General features: G+C 34.2%; 3 protein-coding genes across 4 annotated transcripts in view; 1 reads left to right on the top strand and 2 right to left on the bottom strand.

Annotated features, from left to right (window-relative positions):
• Window positions 1–1,654, bottom strand: part of LOC21393995 (probable transcriptional regulatory protein At2g25830) — a 4,036-nt gene extending 2,382 nt beyond the window's left edge. For both annotated transcript variants that reach the window (XM_024169519.1, XM_024169518.1), the window contains exons 1-3: window positions 1,320–1,654; window positions 1,060–1,232; window positions 469–530 (exon numbers count right to left, since the gene is read on the bottom strand). In XM_024169519.1, coding sequence (XP_024025287.1) covers window positions 469–530; window positions 1,060–1,232; window positions 1,320–1,419 — 335 coding nt within the window. In that variant the 5' untranslated portion in view covers window positions 1,420–1,654. The remainder of the gene's footprint in view (window positions 1–468; window positions 531–1,059; window positions 1,233–1,319) is intronic.
• A 9,536-nt stretch (window positions 1,655–11,190) lies between these two features.
• LOC21393997 lies at window positions 11,191–15,927 on the top strand. The gene is made up of 5 exons (XM_010104094.2): window positions 11,191–11,826; window positions 12,375–13,244; window positions 13,527–13,982; window positions 14,315–14,501; window positions 14,591–15,927. Exons 1-5 carry the CDS (start codon window positions 11,320–11,322, stop codon window positions 15,523–15,525), a joined length of 2,955 nt encoding a protein of 984 aa, XP_010102396.2. The 5' UTR covers window positions 11,191–11,319; the 3' UTR covers window positions 15,526–15,927.
• Window positions 15,928–16,547: 620 nt separating this feature from the next.
• Window positions 16,548–23,538, bottom strand: LOC21393998 (nuclear pore complex protein NUP85). The gene is made up of 18 exons (XM_024169505.1): window positions 23,010–23,538; window positions 22,681–22,783; window positions 22,428–22,538; window positions 22,214–22,297; window positions 21,831–21,902; window positions 21,630–21,686; window positions 20,774–20,893; window positions 20,490–20,690; window positions 20,281–20,391; window positions 20,150–20,187; window positions 19,688–19,844; window positions 19,127–19,228; window positions 18,964–19,020; window positions 18,328–18,474; window positions 18,117–18,187; window positions 17,934–18,021; window positions 17,525–17,581; window positions 16,548–17,154 (listed from the first exon to the last, which is right to left on the bottom strand). Exons 1-18 carry the CDS (start codon window positions 23,405–23,407, stop codon window positions 16,960–16,962), a joined length of 2,169 nt encoding a protein of 722 aa, XP_024025273.1. The 5' UTR covers window positions 23,408–23,538; the 3' UTR covers window positions 16,548–16,959.
• Between the last annotated feature and the right edge of the window lie 125 nt (window positions 23,539–23,663).

The following is a 23,663-nucleotide window of genomic DNA, read 5'->3' on the forward strand; positions in this document are numbered from 1 at the left end:
TATTATTAATATAATAAATATAATTATATCAATACAATATAATATTACAATATCATATTATAATTATAATATCATATTATTAAAATAATTATAATATCATATTATATGATAAAATAATAATATTAGTGTTATTAATATAATTATGATATTATTTGTTACAATATTATTATTATATTATATTATATTATATTATGAGTTTGAATTTTAGATTTGGAAGATTATAAATTAAAAATTTTATTAGGTGTATTATGGGTATTATAAAAGTTTCATTAATTATACTATGTTGATTCCCGCACAATCTAAAAGCTAAAGTTATCTTTAGGTTGCTTTTGATTTTGGCTGTAAATTCTTAAAAAATTCTTCAAAAAGCACTTTTAATGAGATTTACTAAATACTAAAATCAGCTTCTACTACAAGCAGAAGCTAATTTTAGGAGGGAAAAGCAATACCAAACTAAGCCTAACTTACGCAGATACAACTTCCTTTCCAATCTTGGAATACAGCTTCATCTTCTTCGCATCTTGAGACCCCTGCGTTGAAGACGCTCTCATCAAGCTAAACAGAAGATATAACCAAAACATTTGCAAAGATTTTCTTTTCTTTCTTTAATTTCTTTCCTTTTATTTATTTATTTTCTTTTTTGTTTGCAAATGAACAAGACAATGAGGAATTTTTTCCATACGTAAAATTACATTACTTTCCATTATGGTGACTTAAAGAACAATCCCTAAACTCAAACCAAAATAAGAGGACATGCAAAACCATATTACTAACTATATAGCTTTAAGATGATATTAAACACAGAAATCCTATCTGAATGCACATGTATAAAAACACAAAAACTCACAAATCAAAATTAAACAACAATAAAGAGAACTATCGCCTACATAAAAATACAATTTCCAACTTGGGACTTTCGTCGAACAGGTGGTGCTCATAAACAGTGAACACTTGAAACAAATCAACAATGGACAATCAGAACAGCCCTTGAAAAGGCGATTCAAAGGAAACAAATGAACAAATTCAAGAATATTAACGTATAGAAAGAGAAACTAAAACCTTTCTACCGGCGATTTTGCAAGAACGCCTTCCCATGCAGAGAGGAGAGAGAGTCCGTATAGTCCTGACCCCATCGGTACGACATCTCACTTGATCATACACGCGATTCCACGAAGAAAACGACGACGATATGGCCGACGAATACGACAAGTTCCTTCCCAGTAAGCCATTCCCTGAATCGCATCACTACTTCTTCAACGACGTTTCTCAATCGGAAGGGGAAAAAAATCGAAAATTTAGAGAATTTGGTAGAAAGTTACTGTAGAAAGCGATGGAGTTTGGGGATTTGAAGGAGATTCCATTGCAGAATCTGTGGACGAAAATTCCGCCGAATTTTCTGATTGAACAACATGAATTCATTTTTTTTTTTTTTGGTTCTTTTGAAATGTTTACTCTGCTTCTTCTTGTTGTTCTTCTTCTTCCGACGAATAGCGAAGTAACATGGAAAGTAAATAGATAGGCGTTAGAGTAAGAGTTGGTCCTTTTCAACCTTAATTTCTTTTTTTTTTCTCTCTTTTGTGTTTGTTTTAGCTGCAGACTTTTCCGGTTGAACTACGACGGATGTGGAGCTCTGAAATCTGGTGCTGAGACGATACGTTCGATTGCGACGAAATCATCGTAGAGGTTTGGACCTGAGGTGGGCCACGGCCCAAAGGCATAGACTGGTGAAAAACGACCAAAATATTAAACGACAATATGAACGAGGAACGACAACAACATAGAAAACGACAAAACAGAAACGATGTGACGAAGGAAGAATAAGCAGTAACAAGAACCAGAAACGATATAAATTTGTAAAGGGCTCCCAACTTAGTAGGTGACAACTTAAATTCTGCTTGGGTAAAAGGGGGTTGTTTGGCTCAAATTTAAGATGTTTTTTCAGTTTTTCTTAGATAAAAAAATAATAATTCAGGGAGAGAATGAGTAGCGTTATTATATTCTTTAGACATTAATAAAAAGCTCTTATAATTTGATAGGAATGTTTATTGAAGATTTTACAAATGACCATATCTCTCAAATAAGAAACGTGCAACCCTATTATCATTGAATGTGCTAACAAAAATGATACATGGGATATGGTCTTAAACATTCTAAATTGAGTATTGAGCTGGTACAAAATAAACCTTCACATTTACGATTTTAAAAGAATAACTCAACACTCAAATCTATAACCACAAGTCTACTACAGTACTTTATTACTGTTAAGCCACCACATTCAGTAGTAATATCACTATCAATTGGAGTGAATTGCCACACTTTATTATGCTTGGGAATGGTATAGTCAAAATCAAAAGTCGAAGAACCATTTTCTGCAAATTCTTTACCAATGTAGGAAATATATGCACTATAAACTCTTTTTTTTTGTGTTTGGAATTCACATTCTCCCTCGTACATAGTGAAGTTATAATGATATTCCTAGAATTACTACAATGATTGGCACTACCAGCGCATGTGGGATGTTGTCGTTTAGCTGCCATTATTTTTTTATTTAGAACTGTCAGTTAGCTGTCCATATTATTCCACCAACTGTCATTGTGCCTCTCCTTTATAATATTCGACTCTAGTAATAATCATGACAATAACATAAAATCTGCGCTTGGGAATCACTTCCCAAGTCAGAGAAAAAAATAAGTCAGAAGAAAAAAATACAAAAAGCAACTAAATAGGAAATAACTTCAGCACTTTTGACAGTAAAATTAGCGATAACAGACTACATTTACTAGTAAACAGATAACAAATCAACTGATATTACGGCTTTCCGCAAATCAACAAAATAACTGTTATGATTCTTGTAATTTTCGAGGTAGCGAAAATTGATATGTTAAATATATAAAGTTTTTATTGAAAAGAAAACCAGGAAAAACTATTAAGCAAGAAGATAATTATTACTTTTTCAAATTGAATAACCAAACACGGACTAAAAAATTGACAGTTGAGTTTACTATTCAATAGAGCAGAGCTACAACTTTACGTCCAGCCAAATGGACCGGTTCAAAATCATTATTTTTCCGTTTGATCTGGACCGGTTTAAACTCACAATTTGAGTAACCTGAGGTTTCTTTTTATTATAATTATTTTTTTTAAATTTACCTATAAAGTTTCAATCTAAGTCCGGGCATCGAGGTTTATGGTTTTTCTACCACCTTAATTTCTCTTTTTCAGATTGTTAATCTAAGAAGTACGATCTAAATTTATAGCTCTTTAGTTATTTATTTATGCTTTCTTTTCGTTAGAAAGAAGCTCAAATCACTTCATTTTATACCACACAATGAGAAGACCACATATAGTTACCGAGTTATCATAATTAAAGACTATTTCGATTGTGGGTTTTGCTAAACCCTTTTGTTTGAAGACATAATTTTATGTTTCTATCAAAAGCAAACAATAAAATCGGAACACAAACACATATCATAATGTGAAATTTTACAAAATTTATGCTTTGTTTAAAAGTTGATGTTTTCTCACCATCCAATTAAAATTCATTGTCAAACAACGCGTTAATTAGGATGGATATTATTTTCCACGCACGCATCTAGAAGAAGAAGAAGAAGAATTGAAGAAGAGGAGTTAATAAGGATGGATAATATTTTCCACGCACACATCTAGAAGAAGAAGAGGAGGGGGAGGAGGAGGAGAAGAAGAAGAAGTTTCAATCTCATGATGGGCTTAATCAAAATTGCAAAAAATAAAATAAAATTTATGACCTAATCCAGCATACTCTATTGAAAAGTTCATTTAAAATAACACAATTTTTAGCAAATTTCAATTTATTATAATTTTGTCTTTACATTGTTTGTCTTCTCTTTAAAAAAAAAAATTATTTTGTTTTCCCCAAAGTTTAATCCACAATAAAGAACTTGGTATCTATTGCATAGGAGTAAATAATAGATAATACCAATTTATATATATATTAAAGTATCTCTGTCATCTAATGTAATAACTAAACTCTTACAGCAGCATATTAAACATTTTCTTACTCAAAAAATGCCTAATTATATTCCCTAAAAGAGAAAAAAAAAAAAAGTGTAATAAAAAGTACATTGTGTAATATGGTTGCAGTCTGTAGGCCTTATGATGACCTTATCATGCCCTTGACCACTTCCGTTCAAGTGCCCTAGAAAGTTCCACATCTAATCCATTTTGGACTTTGCAGGACAATACGACAAATGGTGCGCTATTCTTGGAATAATACTCTTACCAAGCAACAAAACAAAAGTTGCGTGTGCCCGGACTCTTCCACTTTTTTTTCACTATGTGGTTTATTTTGACGGGAGAATCTCATGTTGTCTTTTGGAAAAAATAAATTATTAATAATCTCTTATTTTTCACCTATTAAATCTTTATTAAAATTTATATGTTTTGTATATTTTTTAATTTAGTATAAAACTAAAATTATTGGTAACCGGTATACCAAAAAAGATTCCTATTTTAAAGGCTATCCTAATTTTGAAAATCACCTTTGCCCAAAAGTAGATACGGACAAATATAATAAAGTATGGGATGATCAATTGCCATTAATTTTTCAAGCAATATTACCGTATGACAATATTCAAGTTGTGTACAGATGTATAAATTTTAATCTTAACTATTTTGTATCAATTTACGTGACACTTTAATTATCATATTTTTATTAAAAAATATTTAAAAAATTATCACGTCAGTTACTGATAAGTGACTATATCTATTAATAAAATGATCACAACTCGCATATCACATAAGTTGTGATCGCATATCACATAAGTTAGTATAAAATAATTAAGATTTGAGATGATGTCTCTAACATTACTCATGAAAATATAATTGGTTAAAAATTAAAAAATATTTTGATATTTATGACAGAAAATTTACTTAAAAATTATTGTAATAATCTAATATCTTATTTTTCTGCTACGCCATAATTCTTAATTTAGGCTAATTTCGCTTGTGTCTCTTGAGTTTTAGAATCATTTTCACTTTGCCTCCTAAATTTAAAAAACTCTTACTTTGTCTTTTAAAATAAAAATTAGTCTCATTTAAACCCTTTTATATGAATTTCCATTAAAATCGGATAGTCTTATAGTTTTTATCTGTTTATTTTTAACAAAATCAGTTAATCTTGCTTCAAACTACATGTACGCACAACTTTGTGGACATGAAGCACAAATCATTGAAAAGGCTCATAACAGAATTCTTCAAAATAATTCAACATTTAAGAGATAAAATGAGATTTTTAGAATTCAGGGATCCTTAATTTATTACGATAACATATAGCGGTGTATCTCTTAAAGCATCTCTAATGTAATGTTATAATTGATGTGCTAATCACAAATTTAACATTTGATTGTAAAAAATATTCTCTAATGCAATATTATTTGTTATGTTACATTTTTCGTATGCTATAGTTTATAGTAAATTTCTCACCAAGAATAATATATGAAAAATTTGACATTTGATTGTTATTGGTTGAAATTTTTACATTTCTATGTAATCAATGCAACTTTTACATTTTCTAATTATTTTAAACATAAAAGTTTACTTTATAGCTTTCAAAGTTTAATAATTATTAAAAATAAATAAATTTAGCATTTTAAATAGTATCATATATTGAAATAAAAATAAAAATAACATACTATATCACATATTTTTATAATAAATATACAATTAACATTAATATTTAAATTAAAAATGGTATTATCACCGCCATTGCTAATTCACATAGCGTGCAAAGAAAATGAGGAAAAAAAAATAAAAATAAAAATAAAAGGTTGTAGATGGCCCCACCAATGTCCAAACAAAGATGTACAGTCAACATCCAACCTTGTGCCTACATGATCCAGTTCAGCTTTCATTTCCCCACATTTTCAACTCCAAAACCAAAAGGAGGAGGATGTTGTTGACATATATATATATATATATATATTAAATATCTCGTATTTTTAGGACAAAATAAAAATAAACAAGGTGAAAAGATAAAAACACTGTTAAATAATTTATGAATAATATTCTAGGAGAGTTTAAGGAAAACATTGTGGACGACAGACCTCATTTACAATTTCTTTTTTTTTAAAAAAATTATGTTTTGCTTTAAGGTTTTGATGTTTTTTTAAATGTTTAAAATATTTTCAAACATTATTTAATGGTATTTTTTATTTTTATTATTTTTTTCCTCAAAAATGCGTTAGGGATGAAATTAAAGCGTATTTTTTTTCAAATCTAGATGATACTTATATAGTTTTGAAAAGATATAAAGATAAATTGAGAAAAAAAATAAAACTAATAGTATTGTTATGTAATTTTCCCGCATATGTATCTCATCGTTTCTCCTTTTTTTCTTCCTTTTTTTAATTGAACATTGACCATTTTTATCTCTTTATACCCAACCTCGGTGCTTTTTTACACGTTATATGTCTTCTAGAAAAGCCATTTTACAGCTTGCATTTTTTTTCTTTTTTTTTCCCCCTGTTAAGCCCTCTCTTTTAAGTACTAAATCTAATTAAAATCACATAAAAATAAAAACTACACATAACAAATAATTTTTAATATATATTTGATGGTTAAAAATACAAACTTTTTAGCAGTTTATTTTTTTCAAGACTTAGGAGAGAAACTCTTTTTTTTTCTTTTTTGGTAACTTGCAATTTTATAATAGAGTAATTGATATTATTGATCCCTAAACTGTTTAATAGGTGACAATTGGATTTTCATTCTCTTAATTTTGAAAAATGCAGCCCAAAACTATTCAAACATTTTCAGTAGTTTATTTTATTACATATTTAACGGTTAAAAATAAAAAAATTTTAAGACCTATCAAAAAATTCTTTTTTTTTCTTCCTTTTTTGGTAACTTGCAATTTCATAATAGAGTAATTGGTATTATTGGTCATTGAATTGTTTAATAGGTGACAATTGGATTTTCATCTTTTAATTTTGAAAAATGCAGCCTAAAACTGTTAAAACATTTTCAGTAGTTTATTTTAATACAGATTTTACGGGTGAAAATAGAAATATTTCAATAGTTCATTTTTTCAAGACCTATTAGAGAAGCCCTTTTTTTTTTCTTTTTTGGTAACTTGCAATTATAAAATATAGTAGTTGGTATTATTGGTCCATGAATTGTTTAATAGGTGACAATTTGATTTTAATGCTTTTTGATTTTGAAAAATGCAGCCCAAAACTATTAAAACGTTTGCAATTAAAGGATTAATTTTGTTTTCATAAATTTTTCATGAGTGAATCTTTTCTCATTTAAAAGACCAAAATACCCTCATACAAGACCTCTAACTAAAGAAACAAAAAGCACCAAACTCTAAGGAGGAGATAAGAGAAAGGAAACATCTTGCAAACTCTAAACCTTAAAAAAAAAAAAAAAAAAGAGAATTCATTAAAATAAAATAAAAAAGTGAGGGGAGGGAGAGATGCGTCCCCGCATGATGTTATTCTTTGATAATGGAAATCGAAACTGATTGAGAGATTTTACTATCTAAGTCTTTTATTTAACTAGATGATAGCGGTTACGACGTACGTCATTATCGCTTTAATCCATCGGAATTAATTTCACACCACAGAACTAACAAATTTCTACACACCTAGGTGATTTTTCCAAGTTGATTGAGATAAATAGATTGAGCTATTATGAGTCTATTTGAGGTGGATAATGTAGTTCACGTCTAAAAAAAAATGATGGTTTTCAAGAGGGTAGTGATGGACTTGTTGCGGTGGCTCTAGGCGACGTTTTACAGTAGCTATTGTCAAGAAACGTTGGTCGGTTTTGATATTCTATTCATTCGAAGCACATAGGAAGAAGAATCACATGAATCAACATCTCTTATGGAAAAGTTTTAACTGCTTAGGGGGGCATTTGCGCAACTTAATAGAATGACGACGAAATTGTCACATATATAAATTTTAATCATCTATGGACCAATCGTGTCAATTACTTCTTAAAATAAATGCATTAATTGGTCTCCATCTTTGTTACTTGACAAGATTTTTCCCACTAGGGACTGTTATTACTTTTTCTTTATTTTTTTCATTTTTTTATTTGGGGGTGTGTGTGGTGATGAAGAGTGCCATTACTTACTTGTGCATGGATATGGGTGTAGTTTTAATATTTATTCTAATATTTACTTATCAATAAGTATTATTATTTTAGCCACAAGATATTAATTCGATAGTTGTAAAAAATTAAATAATTGACTAAAAACATTTATAACAAATAATGACATTAAATTCTTATCACGTTACGTTATTAGATTTTTATATTTAATGTAACAAATGTGATAAGAATCTATTGTCATTAATTGTTATAAATTTTTTTAGTCATTTAATTTCTTACGGGTCAATATTATTAAAACAATGATATCTATTAATGAGTAAATATTAAAGTAATATATATTATTAATATATATATATATAATATAACTGTTTCCAAAATTCTTTAGCTGCAATCGAATATGTTTAACCCGTTTTAATTTTTCTTCCTCAGCCTAAAATAAGGACTATCTCACATGTGGCTTGGTAATCTCTACCTCGTGTACTGGTTTAACGTAAACCAGAATAATTAATTGCAGTGATAGGAAATGAAATTAATTGATAGTGGGTCTTCATAATAACCTATATTGATGAAGCAGAAAATTCAAGGGCATAATATTGATGCATAAAAAAAAAACCTAATGATGTATACGAGAGGAGTTTTAATTTATTACTATCATAATCAAGTTTATGATTTCCAATAGGTGCCATGCATGAACATAGGAGGACTTTGTGGATAAAATCTCTCAATCAATTACACTAATGTACCAAACAAAGAAATTTCTATCAGATAAAAAAAAAATATCTATCAATTATATCTCTTTCATGCGCTCAGGGAGTAGTTTATAGATGTCTGTCAGGAAAAATAATATATAAATAAATAAATAAATATTTATCCCAACATTGACTTTAAGCATAAAAAATAATAAAAAATAATTAAAAAATAAAATTATATAGGTGGCTTTTTGCCAGAAAAATAATAAAAAATTATAGAGGTGGTTAATTGAAAATTTACCGCTGATTTTACCCTCAGTTTATCATATATGGTTGGCAATAGCCAATGATGCATGATGGTTCAAAACGTCAAGACAATGATACATGATGGTCCAAACCAATATCATTCAATTATTATTATTTTTTTTTTATTTTTTTAACATTTCTTTTTGTTTTTGCTGATTAGATTACAGGTTACGTAGTTCATACTCAATAAGATTATGTTATATCTGATAGCCATCGTCTTAAATATGTGAGTCGTACGTTATGGCAAATATAACACTTTTCGAAAGAAATGAATTTAAGTCGTATGTTAGGGCAGATATAAAATTTTTCGAAAGAAATTATTAACTCTTTTACTGCAGCATGATAACAATGAAACTTCAATAAACATGAGCATAGATTATATTTTATTGAGTGTTATATCAAATAAAATAAGTGTCATACGAATATATATATGATATTATATTGACAAACAAAAAATATTATATTTGTCACTGATAGATTGAAGACATTTTCCTTATACGTATCTAAAGAGAAGATTAATGCATTATATGTATATTTAACAGCATCCTCTAAAATTTGGATCAAAACACATCCATTATTTTTAGAAAAATTATTTTGACTTTACATTATACGGTAAAACATACTCAGCAATACCGTAAGTTTCCGAGTTCATATTATATCGTAATCAAATAAGAAGTAAATGTAAAGATATGAGTGAATATATATGTGTGAGTGTGTGTCTATATTTAGAGGGAGAAATAGAGAGATATTTTGAGAGAAAAATAGAGAGATATTTTGATTATTGAGAGTACTTTTTTCTTTTTTTTTTTTTTGGGAAGGGATTATAGAGAATACTTTTTAATTCTGAATTTTTTTTTTTTTATCAAACAGAATCAAAATGGTAGGAAAAAAAAAAAAAAAAAAAAAGACACGGCCTAAAGTACCATAAACATGACTTATTTTGATTATAAAATTCTCAAACAACTATGAGGTTATTTTCTCTGCATCTTACCGCAAACTTTCGTTCCTCTGCATTTTCTTTTTTGTTTTTAAAAATTTCGAAATATATATACAGCAAGATAATTTGAGGATAGAAAAAATTCTTTCAACCCAAATCACCCCTCATGCACATGAATAATAACAAAAACCCCCATTAATTCCAAAATCACTTCCTACCCTACCACATAAGACAGACATCTTCTGTCGTTTGGTTGTTTCCTCTCTTTGTTTCTACTTTGCACTAGAAATTAAGAACAAAAGAAAACAATACCAAAAAGATAAATAAAAAACAAAGAAGACAGTAAAAAACCTCAAATAAAAAATAGATAACTACTAATGGGAAATGCTTCTTTTTTCCTCCTATAAAGATGTAGAACTGATGTCCTGAATTTTCTATTTCATTGATTCTCTCCAAATACTATTTACCATATTGTTGATTTGAGAATTTGACCATATAATAAATATTAAATGCTTAAAATTCTTGAGAAAATAAAAGAATTGTCGATTGAGGACACTGAACAAAGTAAAAAAATAGGCGAGCAGATCTATACTCGTAAGATTCAATACTCTAAATTCTTATCTTTACGTCTTTCTTATCAATGAACAACATGACACTGGATTTGTGGTGGTTTACGGGAGTGGATGTTTAGTTCACGGATTCAAAATTATGATTCATAACTATTTTTAATTTACGTGTGTTTTTATGAGAGAAAATACTGTAATGAACTACGAATCATGACACAAATTTTCATACCAAACACCCAAACTCCTTACGTAAACTAGTTGAAGGAATCCATATATTAAATTTTAATTAACGTAATATTATCAAAAGTATATAAAATTTAAATATAAATTATTTTGAAATTAAATCTGAATATAAAATTCTAAAAGGAAAGAATGAAAAAGTTTAAAGTTTTATAAAACAGAAGTAAGAAAAAAAAAGTTTAAAAAATGAGTAAAAGGAAAAAAAAAAAAAAAGTTTCAAGATAAAAATAGAAAAAGGATTAAAAAAACGACTCAAATTAAGAAATAAACAAGGTTTGATTCACAAAAATACAAATTCCACTCTTCCTTCCTTTCCCATCTCTCTACAACACTTTTGATTCACTCCTCTGTGGGTGGTGGTGTAAGGTAACAGAGGAGAGAGAGAGAGAGAGAGAGAGAGAGAGAGAGTATATTAGCTGGTGGTAGTAGTCCATCATTTCATCTGACTTTTCCTTTTTCTCTCTTTCCTCTCTCTCTCTCTCTAAAAATGGCTCATATCTTCAGAGAACTCTCGCTGGGCCACTCCAAGAGAGAGAGTCAGACCACCACCACAATGGCCAAGTCCACCACCATCGCCACCGATCTCCCCTCCCCGCTCGGCCAACTCGCCGCCCAACTCAGCGACTCGGACCTCCGACTAACCGCCTACGAGATCTTCGTCGCCGCCTGCCGCACCTCCTCCGGCAAGCCCCTCACCTACGTCACCAACTCCAACTCCAACTCCAATTCCGACTCGCCGGGGCAACCCGCCAACTCGCCTGGCTCTCCGGCTTTCCAGCGCTCCCTCACCTCCGCCGCCGCCAGCAAGGTCAAGAAGGCCTTTGGCCTTAAATCTCCAGGTTCCGGCTCCAAGAAGAGCCCAGGCTCCGGGTCCGGTCCCGGGAAGCCCAAGAAGCCATTGACCGTCGGTGAGCTCATGAGGATCCAAATGAAGGTCTCTGAAGCCATGGATTCCAGAGTCAGGAGAGCTCTTCTTAGAATTGCTGCTGCACAGGTGCAGTTTCTTTGCATTTTGATCCATTAATTGTTCTTTGTCATTTCGGTGCTTCTAGGTAATTTAGATTTAGTTTCTAATTTTGTTTTTTTTTTCTTTTTCTGAAGATGTGATCATTTGGATTTTTGTTGGTGAAAATGTCGGTGGCTTTCGATTTCGTGAAGTTTACTAGTTTTTGGTTTTTGTTTAATTGCTTAAAGTCGGTTTGATCTGATGCTTTGAAAAGTTTGGTTGCATAATGCATTTGCTGCAACGCCCAAATTAATTCCTCGTTTGATGCACTGGATTTGAGACATTGGAAAAAGTCCTGTTTGGTCAAGATTTGACTAGACTGGAATGGGATTATTATTTAAGTTAAACAATCCTTTTCAAATTAATCCAATATTTCACATCAAACAGAGCGTTTTGTTGTACCGGATTTTTCTCATGGAATTATGAGTAGAATGAATGTCGCGGATAATTTGGAAATGTATGTTTTGTGGGTAGGAATAGAGGGTCTATATTGGAGTTATAGTTTGTCATTTCTTGTGTTCTTATTTGTGTCACAGGTTGGAAGGAGAATTGAATCGGTCGTAGTTCCACTAGAGCTGTTACAGCAGCTCAAGCTGTCGGATTTTACCGATTCACAAGAATACGATGCGTGGCAGAAAAGAACACTTAAAGTTCTTGAGGCCGGCCTCCTTTTGCATCCTCGCTTGCCACTAGACAGAGCGCAGAGTGCTGCGCAGCGGCTGCGGCAAATTATTCACGGGGCTCAGAATAGACCCATTGAAACTGGGAGGAACAACGAATCCATGCAAGTTCTACGGAGTGCTGTTATGGCACTTGCATCGAGATCAGTTGACGGGTCTCTCACTGAGGCATGCCACTGGGCAGATGGGTTCCCACTAAATCTCCGGCTCTACCAGATGCTTCTAGAAGCCTGCTTTGACATTAATGATGAATCATCCATACTTGAGGAAATTGACGAGCTTATGGAACACATTAAGAAGACCTGGGGAATCCTTGGAATTAACCAGGCATTCCATAATATCTGCTTTACATGGGTTTTATTTCACCGTTTTGTTGCAACTGGCCAAGTCGAAATGGACCTGTTATATGCCGCTGATAGTCAGCTAGAAGAGGTTGCAAAGGATGCAAAGACAACAAAGGATCCAGAGTACTCTAAAGTCTTGAGTTCGACGTTGACAGCAATAATGGGTTGGGCAGAGAAGAGGCTCCTAGCATACCATGAGACTTTTGATACCGGCAATATTGAAACCATGCAAGGAATCGTATCTTTGGCGGTTGCACCTGCTAAGATTTTAGTTGAAGATATATCTAATGAGTACCGAAGAAGGAGGAAGAGCGAAGTTAATGTGGCTCGAGACAGGATAGACACCTACATTAGGTCATCATTGCGAACCGCTTTTGCTCAGGCAAGTCCTTATTATCAGCAATGCATTAATTTTGACACCAGACCTCTTTGTTGGCAGTAGTGTTTATTTTTATGGAACTAGTGAATTTTTAACCTTCTTGAGGCGTTGGTAAAGCAATATTTTCCACATACAACCATTAACAGAGTATTAGGTTGGCCTGCATAATAGATAGCTTTTGTTCCATCAAAATTCCATTTCATTCATACTTGTATTTGCAGTAAATTCAAAAACGTATAGTATTAGTTGGATTTCACTCCTGAAATTGTTTATTTTTCTTGATAGAGAATGGAGAAGGCTGACTCAAGCAGGAGAGCATCCAAAAACCAGCCAAATCCTCTTCCCGTCCTGGCGATCCTCGCAAAGGATGTTGGTGAACTAGCATTGAAGGAGAAGCGGATGTTTAGTCCAATTTTGAAGAGATGGCATCCTCTTGCAGCAGGTGTGGCTGTTGCCACCCTACATGTTTGCTATGGAAACGAGATAAAACAATTCATAGCAGGTATAACAGAGTTGACACCAGATGCTGTGCAAGTATTGAGAGCTGCAGAGAAGCTGGAGAAAGATCTTGTACAGATAGCAGTTGAAGATTCCGTGGACAGTGATGATGGCGGGAAGGCAATAATTCGCGAGATGCCTCCTTTCGAGGCAGAAGCTGCAATTGCGAATTTGGTAAAAATGTGGATCAAGACCAGAGTGGACAGACTGAAAGAATGGGTTGATAGGAATCTGCAGCAAGAGGTATGTACAAACTATTTTAATTTCAATTTCAATTTTGCTTTAATATTTTGGTATTATATTTGGGGAAGAAACTTGCACTTGTAGTTAAGACATACGTATTTCGTGACATGTATGCATACTAATATCTCTTAAGCTCACGCTGACAATAGTTTTCATATCATTTTCTTTTGTATGCTTATACCTCTTGTGCTTGTAATTGAATCTTTAATATGATGAGTAACGACAAGTTTTATTTCGATGCATCATGCATCAGCGGGCATGTTAGTGATAGCAACGCCTTAAAGGCAATTTGCCATCTTCATTGAGCTAAGCTTGTTAATAGCAATTTACAGGTGTGGATTCCAATAGAAAACGAAGGATATGCTCCATCTGCTGTGGAAGTTTTGCGAATATTTGATGAAACTTTGGATGCGTACTTTCAGTTACCAATACCGATGCATCCTGCAGTGCTTCCAGACTTGATCGCAGGCCTTGATAGATGCCTTCAATATTACATAACCAAGGCAAAATCTGGCTGTGGTATATTCTTTTGAAACTCACATTTTATCCGCATGCAGCTGAAGGTTTGTAATATGTTTGGTAATCAAAATTTTTGTTGTGATACCCAGGAGCACGGAATACATTTATCCCCACTTTGCCAGGGTTAACCAGGTGTACTATTGGATCAAAGTTCCAAGGATTTGGCAAGAAGAAAGAAAAATCACCAATTCCTCCGAAAAGGAATTCTCAGGTTGGAACAGTGAATGGAGATAACGCTTTTGGAGTACAACAGCTTTGTGTCCGTATAAACACTTTGCAAAGAATCCGCGGTGAGTTGGAAGTTTTGGAGAAAAGGATAATCACCCATCTGAGGAACTCTGAATCTGCCCATGTTGAAGACTTTTCTAATGGCTTGGAAAAGAAATTTGAACTCTCACCGCCTGCTTGTGTGGAGGGAATCCAGCAACTGTGTGAGACAGTAGCTTATAAAATTGTCTTCCATGATCTCAGTAATGTTCTATGGGATGATTTGTATGTTGGGGAACTATCTTCCTCTAGGATTGACCCTTTTATTGAGGAGCTGGAAAAGAATTTGCTGATTATTTCGAACACTGTGCACGAGAGAGTTCGTACGAGGATTATTACCGACATAATGAGAGCTTCCTTCGATGGATTTCTATTAGTTTTGCTTGCCGGCGGCCCGGCTCGCGCATTCTCCAGGCAGCATTCTCAGATTATAGAGGATGATTTCAAAGCCCTTAAAGATTTATTCTGGGCCAACGGGGATGGCTTGCCTTCAGAGTTGATTGATAAATTTTCAACCACAGTGAGAAGTGTGCTACCCCTTTTCAGAGCCGACACAGAGAGCCTCATCGAGAGGTTCAGACGTGCGACCTTGGAGACATATGGCTCCTCTGCCAGATCTAAACTCCCACTTCCTCCAACTACCGGACAATGGAGCCCGACCGAGCCAAACACGATCCTGCGTGTTTTGTGCTCTAGGAACGATGAAGCGGCTTCTAAGTTTCTGAAGAAGACTTTCAATTTGCCAAAGAAACTGTAACCAACTCAAATTATGCCATAAGGCGCGCAAGGCATGCCGTTTTTGCACAGTTTATTCGCGCAACATTTCTTGCAGTTCTGCTTGTATGTAGTGAAGATTATTGCCTTTGTCATATACTCTTATACATGGGTGAGTGGAAGGAGGTGGGTTTTCCTTCGATAGTATCACTATCCCGTTGGAAACATCATGGGTCAACTTGAGGAGTCCGAAGAGAATTGAAGAACAAGATGGATGGTTGGATATTCTTTTATCATTCGTTTTGACTCTTTTTTTTTTCAACTTTTATAATATCCTGTTAATGTTATACATTTATTTTTTTTTACAACTTAGAAGGTTCTTTGCCGTCTATTTAATTGTTCGTTTCCTCTGAGAGGACACTGTATGAATCTCTACTTTCTAGTCCATCGTCTTCTTTGCTAGGTACACGGTATAGCATAATTATGTTGATTCTGGTACTGTTGTTTATTATTAGCATGTAATATACATTATACGGCAAGCCGTTTGTCAGTTGCCGTTGAGGCTTGAGAATACACTTCTATTGAAACTGAGATTGCTTTGGGTTCCCCACCCCCCCTTTTTGTGATAGAAATAGTGTTACTTGTGTTTTACCAATTCTAAAGCAACATTCCATCACTTCAGGGTTTTGTAAGATTTAGACATCATTCATCTTATTAATTCAAATTTTTAATTTTAATTTTATTACAGTTAAAAATTTTCACAAAAAATCGCACAAGTTTTTAATTTTAATTTTATTACAATTAAAAATTTTCATAAAAAATCGCATCTAATTTTTTCTATTATAGTGAAAAATTCACATAAAATCACATCTTAATTCGAATTGAAAACTCAATCGACGAATTAAACGAGACTTTAGTTTTCAACCTTTTTTATACAAAAGAATTGTATTGCACTAGCTTATGAAAGAAATATCAATTCTTAATGTAAATATATTCCATTTTTTAAATGAAAATGTAACGCAACACGGAAAAGAAGCATCCAATTCAGGTCTTGCGAAGGAGAAAAAAAAAAAAAAAAAGATTATCTATATCCCAGCTTAAATAGTCGACAGAATAGCTTCTCATCCTACAAACCATATTACATAACATCAAGCGTAAAACCATTTTTCTCTCTTCAACCCCTTAGATGGATTAAGCAAAAGTACAACAACAAACCCTGATGCAGCTCTCTTCTGTCATCTGGTTCTCGGAAACATAGGCTGCAAATTTACAACAGGTACACCGACTTCAAATCCTTTACAATGAAGAAGCTCATTTTTAGATTTGCCGAACCGTGTTTGCTTGAAAAGCTGCATGGACATCTTCCATACAAATACTGGGACTTCCATCGAAAGAAATTATCTAGATGCCCTCCAATACGCCTCCATATCACGGAGCCGCTTCAATAACAGGCTAGTTCATGGGAAAGGAAGCAACTTTATTCCTCCAAGATAGCGCGTCCGAGATTTGTGGCAAGAGCTAGCCTGACAGAACTCAAGGCCTGCGGTGGCAAGTCCACTTCAATGAAGTCTGGACGCAGCTTTGCCATGGATAACTCTTGCAGTTTGTTCAATAAGAGATTTGTCTGAGAAACACTTAGCAAAGGACGCTCCTGCCAATTAAGCAGCTTCAACTGCACAAGAGGTAATACAACCAGAAATTTTGGCACTTGAGGAAAAATCCAAGTATGAACAGAGATACATGTAATATTTAGTTGTACATGCAAAATAATAATAATAATAATGATGATGATGATAATAATAATAATAAAGAAGAAACAGTACAAATAAAAGAGGTCAATCAAATGAAATAAATCGACACAGAATGCCAACTAAATTGCTTGCCCGTCATGGAAAGGTCACATGTAGCAAGTGACTATGCCATAAAGTTCAGAGCAAATAAGCCATAAAGTTCAGAGCAAATAAGCCATAAAGTTGGGCACCATTTGACTACAGCTAAAAGCCTATGAGACATTTGGATACCATTTTAGTCAAAGAGCTTACCGAGTCATACAACAGAGGCAGCCAAAACTGCTGAGGTGTAGAAGGGTTTTTCATAAGCTGTAGGATCAGGGAAAAAAAAAAAAAGAGTAAAGAAATATAGGACTACAAATACAAATCAAGCATTATAAGAGACAACAAAAATGGTATGATCAAGTATTTTATCTCGTCTTGAGTAATGGCAATTGACTAGGGATAAATTGTAGCACAACCAGGATATCGTGCATCTATGCGTATAGACCCTTCCAGTATAAGCTTATTTTACAGACCCATTATATTTCCTGAGGATGCTAACTCTGGACATCAGAGGTCGGAAAGCACTACTCTTTCAATTTCTTTACAGAACGACCATGTCATATTTGAAAATGAAAGGAAGCAGCACCAATCACGTAAAGTGTAAGCATAGGCATACCGATATCAGTGATTCTGCAGCTTGCCTAGAAGCATCAGTAGTTTTTCCCACTTGAACCTGCTTGAGCGACTTTTTAAAATCCCTATACCTGTAAGAAACCTAAAAGTTAGAACCAAGAAAAGAAATAAAACTGATGACAAAACTCATTGCTTGGGAACTGCTTGAGTGACAATATGTTCATACTTGTGTAAGAAGTCAAGGCCGCCGGCAGTCTTAGACTCAGAACCCAACAATTCAATTAAGCCTTCCCATTGCTGTATAGAAAAAGGATAGGCGAGTAACCCATGAAATATAATTGAGTTTCCTCATAAAGGCTTCTTCATTTTCGGAAAGTGACATGAACAAGAGGAGAAAAAGATTAACTAGAAACCCATTGGTTTTGGAAAGGTAATACCTTGAAGCTCTCATCAGATATTGACTTTCCAACGGAATCAAAAAGGTACTTAGCAATCCTGTTAAGACGAACTTCATCCCGAGCTTGCTGAAGCCAGAAAACTCCAGCACCTTTTCTACCATGCTTCCAGTGATATACACCAGCAACCTAAACAGTGAAAAACTTTAGGAGGACGCACCTTTTAGGGTAAACTTCATAACGCAAAGCATATTCCATTTTAATTATGTTCCTGGCCAATTGTAGAAAAGCTGGACAAGAGTTTCACAAGTCTTCTAGTCATAACCCTATCTTTTCTTTTGTTGTGCTTGTGTCCACACCCATGTGTGTGTGGTGTGTCTCCTATGTGAGTGCATGCATGTTGTCTAATATATTTTTTTTCTTTTTGTCTTCTCCCATTGCAATGGCACAAGATATTGGCACGAGTTCGCACTTTATATTGTTTAAGCAAAACAAGAAAGGAAAAAAAAAGGGTACTTTCCATTGAACTTTATGCCTTCCAATCTTAGCATTGCATATATAACGACTGCCAAGTGCTTCAATCATTCAAGCGTGGAGTATTTCCTAAATTCCTCTTTTAGTATTAGAGTATAATACTGAAGGCGGAACTTAGAACACATATAAACATGATTGATATACCTTCATAATGTTTGAACTAACGCTGTCAAGGTCATATAAACGGCATATCTCTATATTCTGCAGGAAGCATAAGAATATTTTATTTTATCAGCCACATAAAATCCAGAAAAACAATAGATAAGCAGGAAAAAGTAAAACCCAGAACGAAGATTGAACTAAGCACCTTAAGAAGCGTTTCGTTATGTTGAACAGGTTGCTTACATAATAAAAGCTCTAGCAACCCCATTCCCTGCTTCATGCAAGATATCAGGTATACAGGAGCAATCTGTAGACATGAAAGCATCCAACTGCATAAGGTATACTACGCAATTAACATATGTAGCGTATGCTTGCATATGAGAGATTCAGATCTGAACAGAAAATAATTAACGCCTGAAAGTTAAAACAGATAATGCAGATCGTTGTCAATTGTCATCCCATTAGCACTTTATGTACCTACTGTGGAAGTTCTCCAAAAATTTTCAACCAGAAGTCATAGTCAGTTATAGTAGGTTGAATTTGAATCTTAATCAGTAATTATGCTTAGTTACTTCAATTTGGTTAAAATTAAAGACTTATCTAATAATCTATATATCCATTCAGAAACACAATTCTCATGAACTCTTATTAATGAAAAAAAAAGTCCCAAAAACCATCTATAAAGGGAATTTTGTTTTAAGTAACCAACATCTAGTAAATTGATCCACATGCCGAAGAGATATATATTTAACTAATTCTCACTCACTTGCCAAGTCAACACATGTGAAGCCAACACTTGAGCATAGACAAGACGGTGTAATTCAGCTATACTCATTTCCCCCAAGTTATCACGCTCTTCATGTAAAAGAACTTCTGCTTGATCACTTCCAGCAGTCATCAACTCGGTAGCATGTGCAACCATCCTAATGAAGAGAAATCAAGGTTGCTTTAGAAAACATTAAAAAAAAAAAAAAAAAAAAAAAAAAAAGAAAAAAAAAAAAAAAAAACATCAACTCGGTAGCATGGGCAACCATCCTAATGAAGAGAAATCAAGGTTGCTTTAGAAAACATTAAAAAAAAAAAAAAAAAAAAAAAAAAAAAGAAAAAAAAAAAAAAAAAGATGAGAAGAAAAGAGAAAAATGTGTTTATCCGTTATCTAACAAGTCATGAAAAAGAGATACAAACACAAATTGAAAACAAAAATAAAGGTAGACATGGAGCAGCTCACCAAGGGCCAAATGCTCTCGAGCATTCTGCCAAGACAACCTATATCATCTCAGAAAACATTTTGGGTTTAGAGAGGAGGAAAGCTAAAAGAGCAAGACAAAATTGATACTGGTAGTCTCCAATAATGCATACCTCAGTATTTTCTCCAAGAATTCCAACCATAAGTTCAATCAACCTGTGGGTACTGGACATTGGTTTTAACTGCATGCATTTCTGGGCTAAGCTATTCATGCTTTCTAGACCCTGGTTTATAAGAAGGGGGAAGAGGGAATAGTTTCCCACATCAAATCCTGCTACAGACAAAACAATTCTGTTCATAGTAAGATGAAACGATGGATTACCACTGTGAATGGCCTGATGTATAGAAGGTGTGAAATATACAGTTCTACCCAATGGCATGTTGCAGCAGAGAGACTGTTAGTGTTTCCAAGCATGATTTGTAGCATATTTTTCAAGCCCTCCCGAGTCTGAAGGTGATCACACTCAACCCAGTATGCACTAGAGTCCAGCTTAGAAATTTGTGCCCGCCATTTTTCCCACGCCTAAGAAGAACTTGGGAGTTAAACAGCAATGAAGGAAAAATCCTATTATACAATAAAACTACATTTTCAACTGACAAATATACCTTCATAAAATCAGGCTTCGCCATAAAGCATTCACCGGCCTTTCCTTCTGCCAGTTCCAGGCGCATGCGAGGCATTTTTGAAATAAGAACTGCAACTGCCTCCACCAGACCGTTCTCTGTCTGCTTAGATCCATAAAGAACATACATCACATTATATTAAGCCATGAAAATTGAAATTCTGATAACATCGTTAATGATTGCCAAAAGGTGCATAATTGTCATGGAACAACAGAGAATAGATATGTTGCAGTTCGGTTATGCACATCAATGGAATAGAAACCACTATAAAACTAACTCAAAAGATGATAGAAAAGAATGTGTCTTATTTTTTAGGTTAATAGAGCAAAAGAAACAGAAGCTATAACAGACACTCCACGCTCCCAAGTTTTAACCAGCAGGTCCATTGACGATAGCATTTATATTATCTCCAACAAACCTTGGGGTGAGTTTTGGGATTGAGTCTGCTTTTAGTTTTCATGTCAATCATAATCCAAAACTATCCCTTCCTAACTACACAAAAGTGCTTTAAGTTCATTGTTTTTTTGTGAAGTGTGTATTGGATTTTTGTACCGTTCACTTCTAGGTATTATATTTTTGCCAAACATAATTGTAGCTAGAATTTTGTGCAAAAGCCCAAAGCACCTCTCATAGAGCCACGTCCAACAGAATAATGGAAAATCTAAAGGTTAATATAGATGGATTTCGATAAAATATGTTCTTGATGGCGCAGAGCCCATGACTTTCGGACACCTAATTGACAATGCGGGGTGAAATAAACTGAGATAAATAAATTTAGATGAAAACAGCGAGCAGCAGGCCATAATGTTATAATCATGCCTCTCAGATGTCTACAAACCTCGCGATTTCCAAGCTGATCTAGTTCATATGATCCATGTAAGCGCAGCATTTTCACCTGCAAGTGGATCACCAACATTTATGTAATGCTTTTTGGTATCAGTAACAGACAACAAAAAATAACCAAGAGTAAAACAGAAACTCTGCAAGAAATATGATAAGATTTAACCGGTTAAGGCACAACAAAAATGAAACTACTGACCACTAGTTCCAGCCAGCCAATTGCTAGTGCCGATGATATCACCTCCCAATATTTAGGATAATCTTCAATAACCTGCATAAGATATCTCAAAAACGTTCACCATTTAAGAGAAACAACAATTAAAAAGAAAAATTCATCAGTGTGACCTATAAAACAACTGCACTAATATAAATTGAGAAATAGACTGCTATATGAGCTTCAAGCTTTTTTGTGTTGAACAAATCCATATCAAACTCATAGAATCTCCATCAACTTTGCACTCTCGTGTATATTAAAAAAGGGATCTCCTATTATCATTTGTCTGAAAGAAAAAATGAAAGAAAGAAAATAGGCAACAGGAAGAGGAAATGAGTGGAAACTGGAAAGCAGAGTAGAGTTCAGACCTGCAAACTAACAAGTTCTTTCTGAAAACCCACAAGTTTTGAATGAACTGTTGTCTGAGTACTGGAAAGGAGGCAATCATAATCCTGCCACAAGGCATAAGTACACATTTAGCAGAAACAAGTGACTGTGTGTGTGTGTGTGTGTGAAAACAGATTCAAGATTGCAAATTTCAATCACATAAAGGATCAGGAAGCAGAAAAAAAAAATCATTACAGTTAACCAATCAACAAGGCGCTCAGGTAGCCACGGTTGAGATTGTTTGTCTGCATAAAATATTTCCATCAAATCCCATGCGGCTTTTAAGGATGTAGGCTCCTCAACTGTCTACAAAAATGTTCCAAGATTAAATACAACTAGAGAAATTAACTCTACAACAAAGAACCCTAACTCAGACCTTGGTGGGTTTTCATGCTCATCGATTACAAATAGCGAACTAAAAACATATATATGAACTTCGTAGATTCACCTTTACAATCTCCCTCGGGTCTTCGATCACAGTACCGGAAGGCGATTTTCGATGGCCAAGAAGTGAAACAATGTCCTTGCTATACTCCATTACGTACTCCCACCTTGTTTTATCCGAAAAACAATCAATGTGAATTATACACATGAACAAAAGCTTAATCCTTTATACTGGTCATCTAACATGTAGAAATTAAGGATTTTCGACAACGTTACACCTTTCTAAAAAGAATCGGTCTCAGAAAAGACTAAAGACAATCCAAATATACCAAATCGCTTACTACATTGTAGGGGAAAAAAAAAAAACCATGCGAGCTATACCGAATTGCTTACCAATCAACGTGATAATGCGAAGGACTGATCGACATTTTCGACAAGCTCGAAACGGAGCTCCTCCGGCTCTGGAGGAGCGCAAACGGCGTGACGGAACCGTAAGCGATCCTCCGCCACTGCGCGTCACTGATCTCAGCGTCTCCATTGCTGAGATTCACCTCCACCACTCTCCCGCCGGCTTCACCGTCGTCGGAAGGTTGCCGGAGAACTGAAACGCGAAGCGTGTTGCCTCGGGACCAGGAGATGGAAAGGCGAGCGATCGGAGGCTTGAGACCGTGGCGGAGAGCGTACACCGCGGAGTGGTTCGGAGCCTCCGGTGAGAACGGGACAATAGAGCCGTTGGAGGAGGAGTCCGAGACGCCTCGGGTGTCGCCGGAGAAGGGAGCGACGACGGGCATTTCGCCGGAGAGGCGAGAGAAGAAGTTGGGAATAGGGCTTTGGAAGGGTTTGAAGCGAAAGTGTTGGGGCTTGCAAATTGCAATAACGCGACGCGCCAGAAAAAGATTTTACAGAAACGACATGTCGCTTCTGTTTCACCAGCAAATTGTTGGGGAAACAAACCATATGTCGTTTTATGATAGAGGACAGAGAAAAATTACTCGAAGAAGTATGTCGTTCTCAGCCTCTCATAGGTTTGAAGAGAAAAAAGCTATT

This window comes from Morus notabilis, unplaced genomic scaffold (genome assembly GCF_000414095.1).
Source record: "Morus notabilis unplaced genomic scaffold, ASM41409v2 Scaffold245, whole genome shotgun sequence".
Lineage (NCBI taxonomy): Eukaryota > Viridiplantae > Streptophyta > Magnoliopsida > Rosales > Moraceae > Morus > Morus notabilis.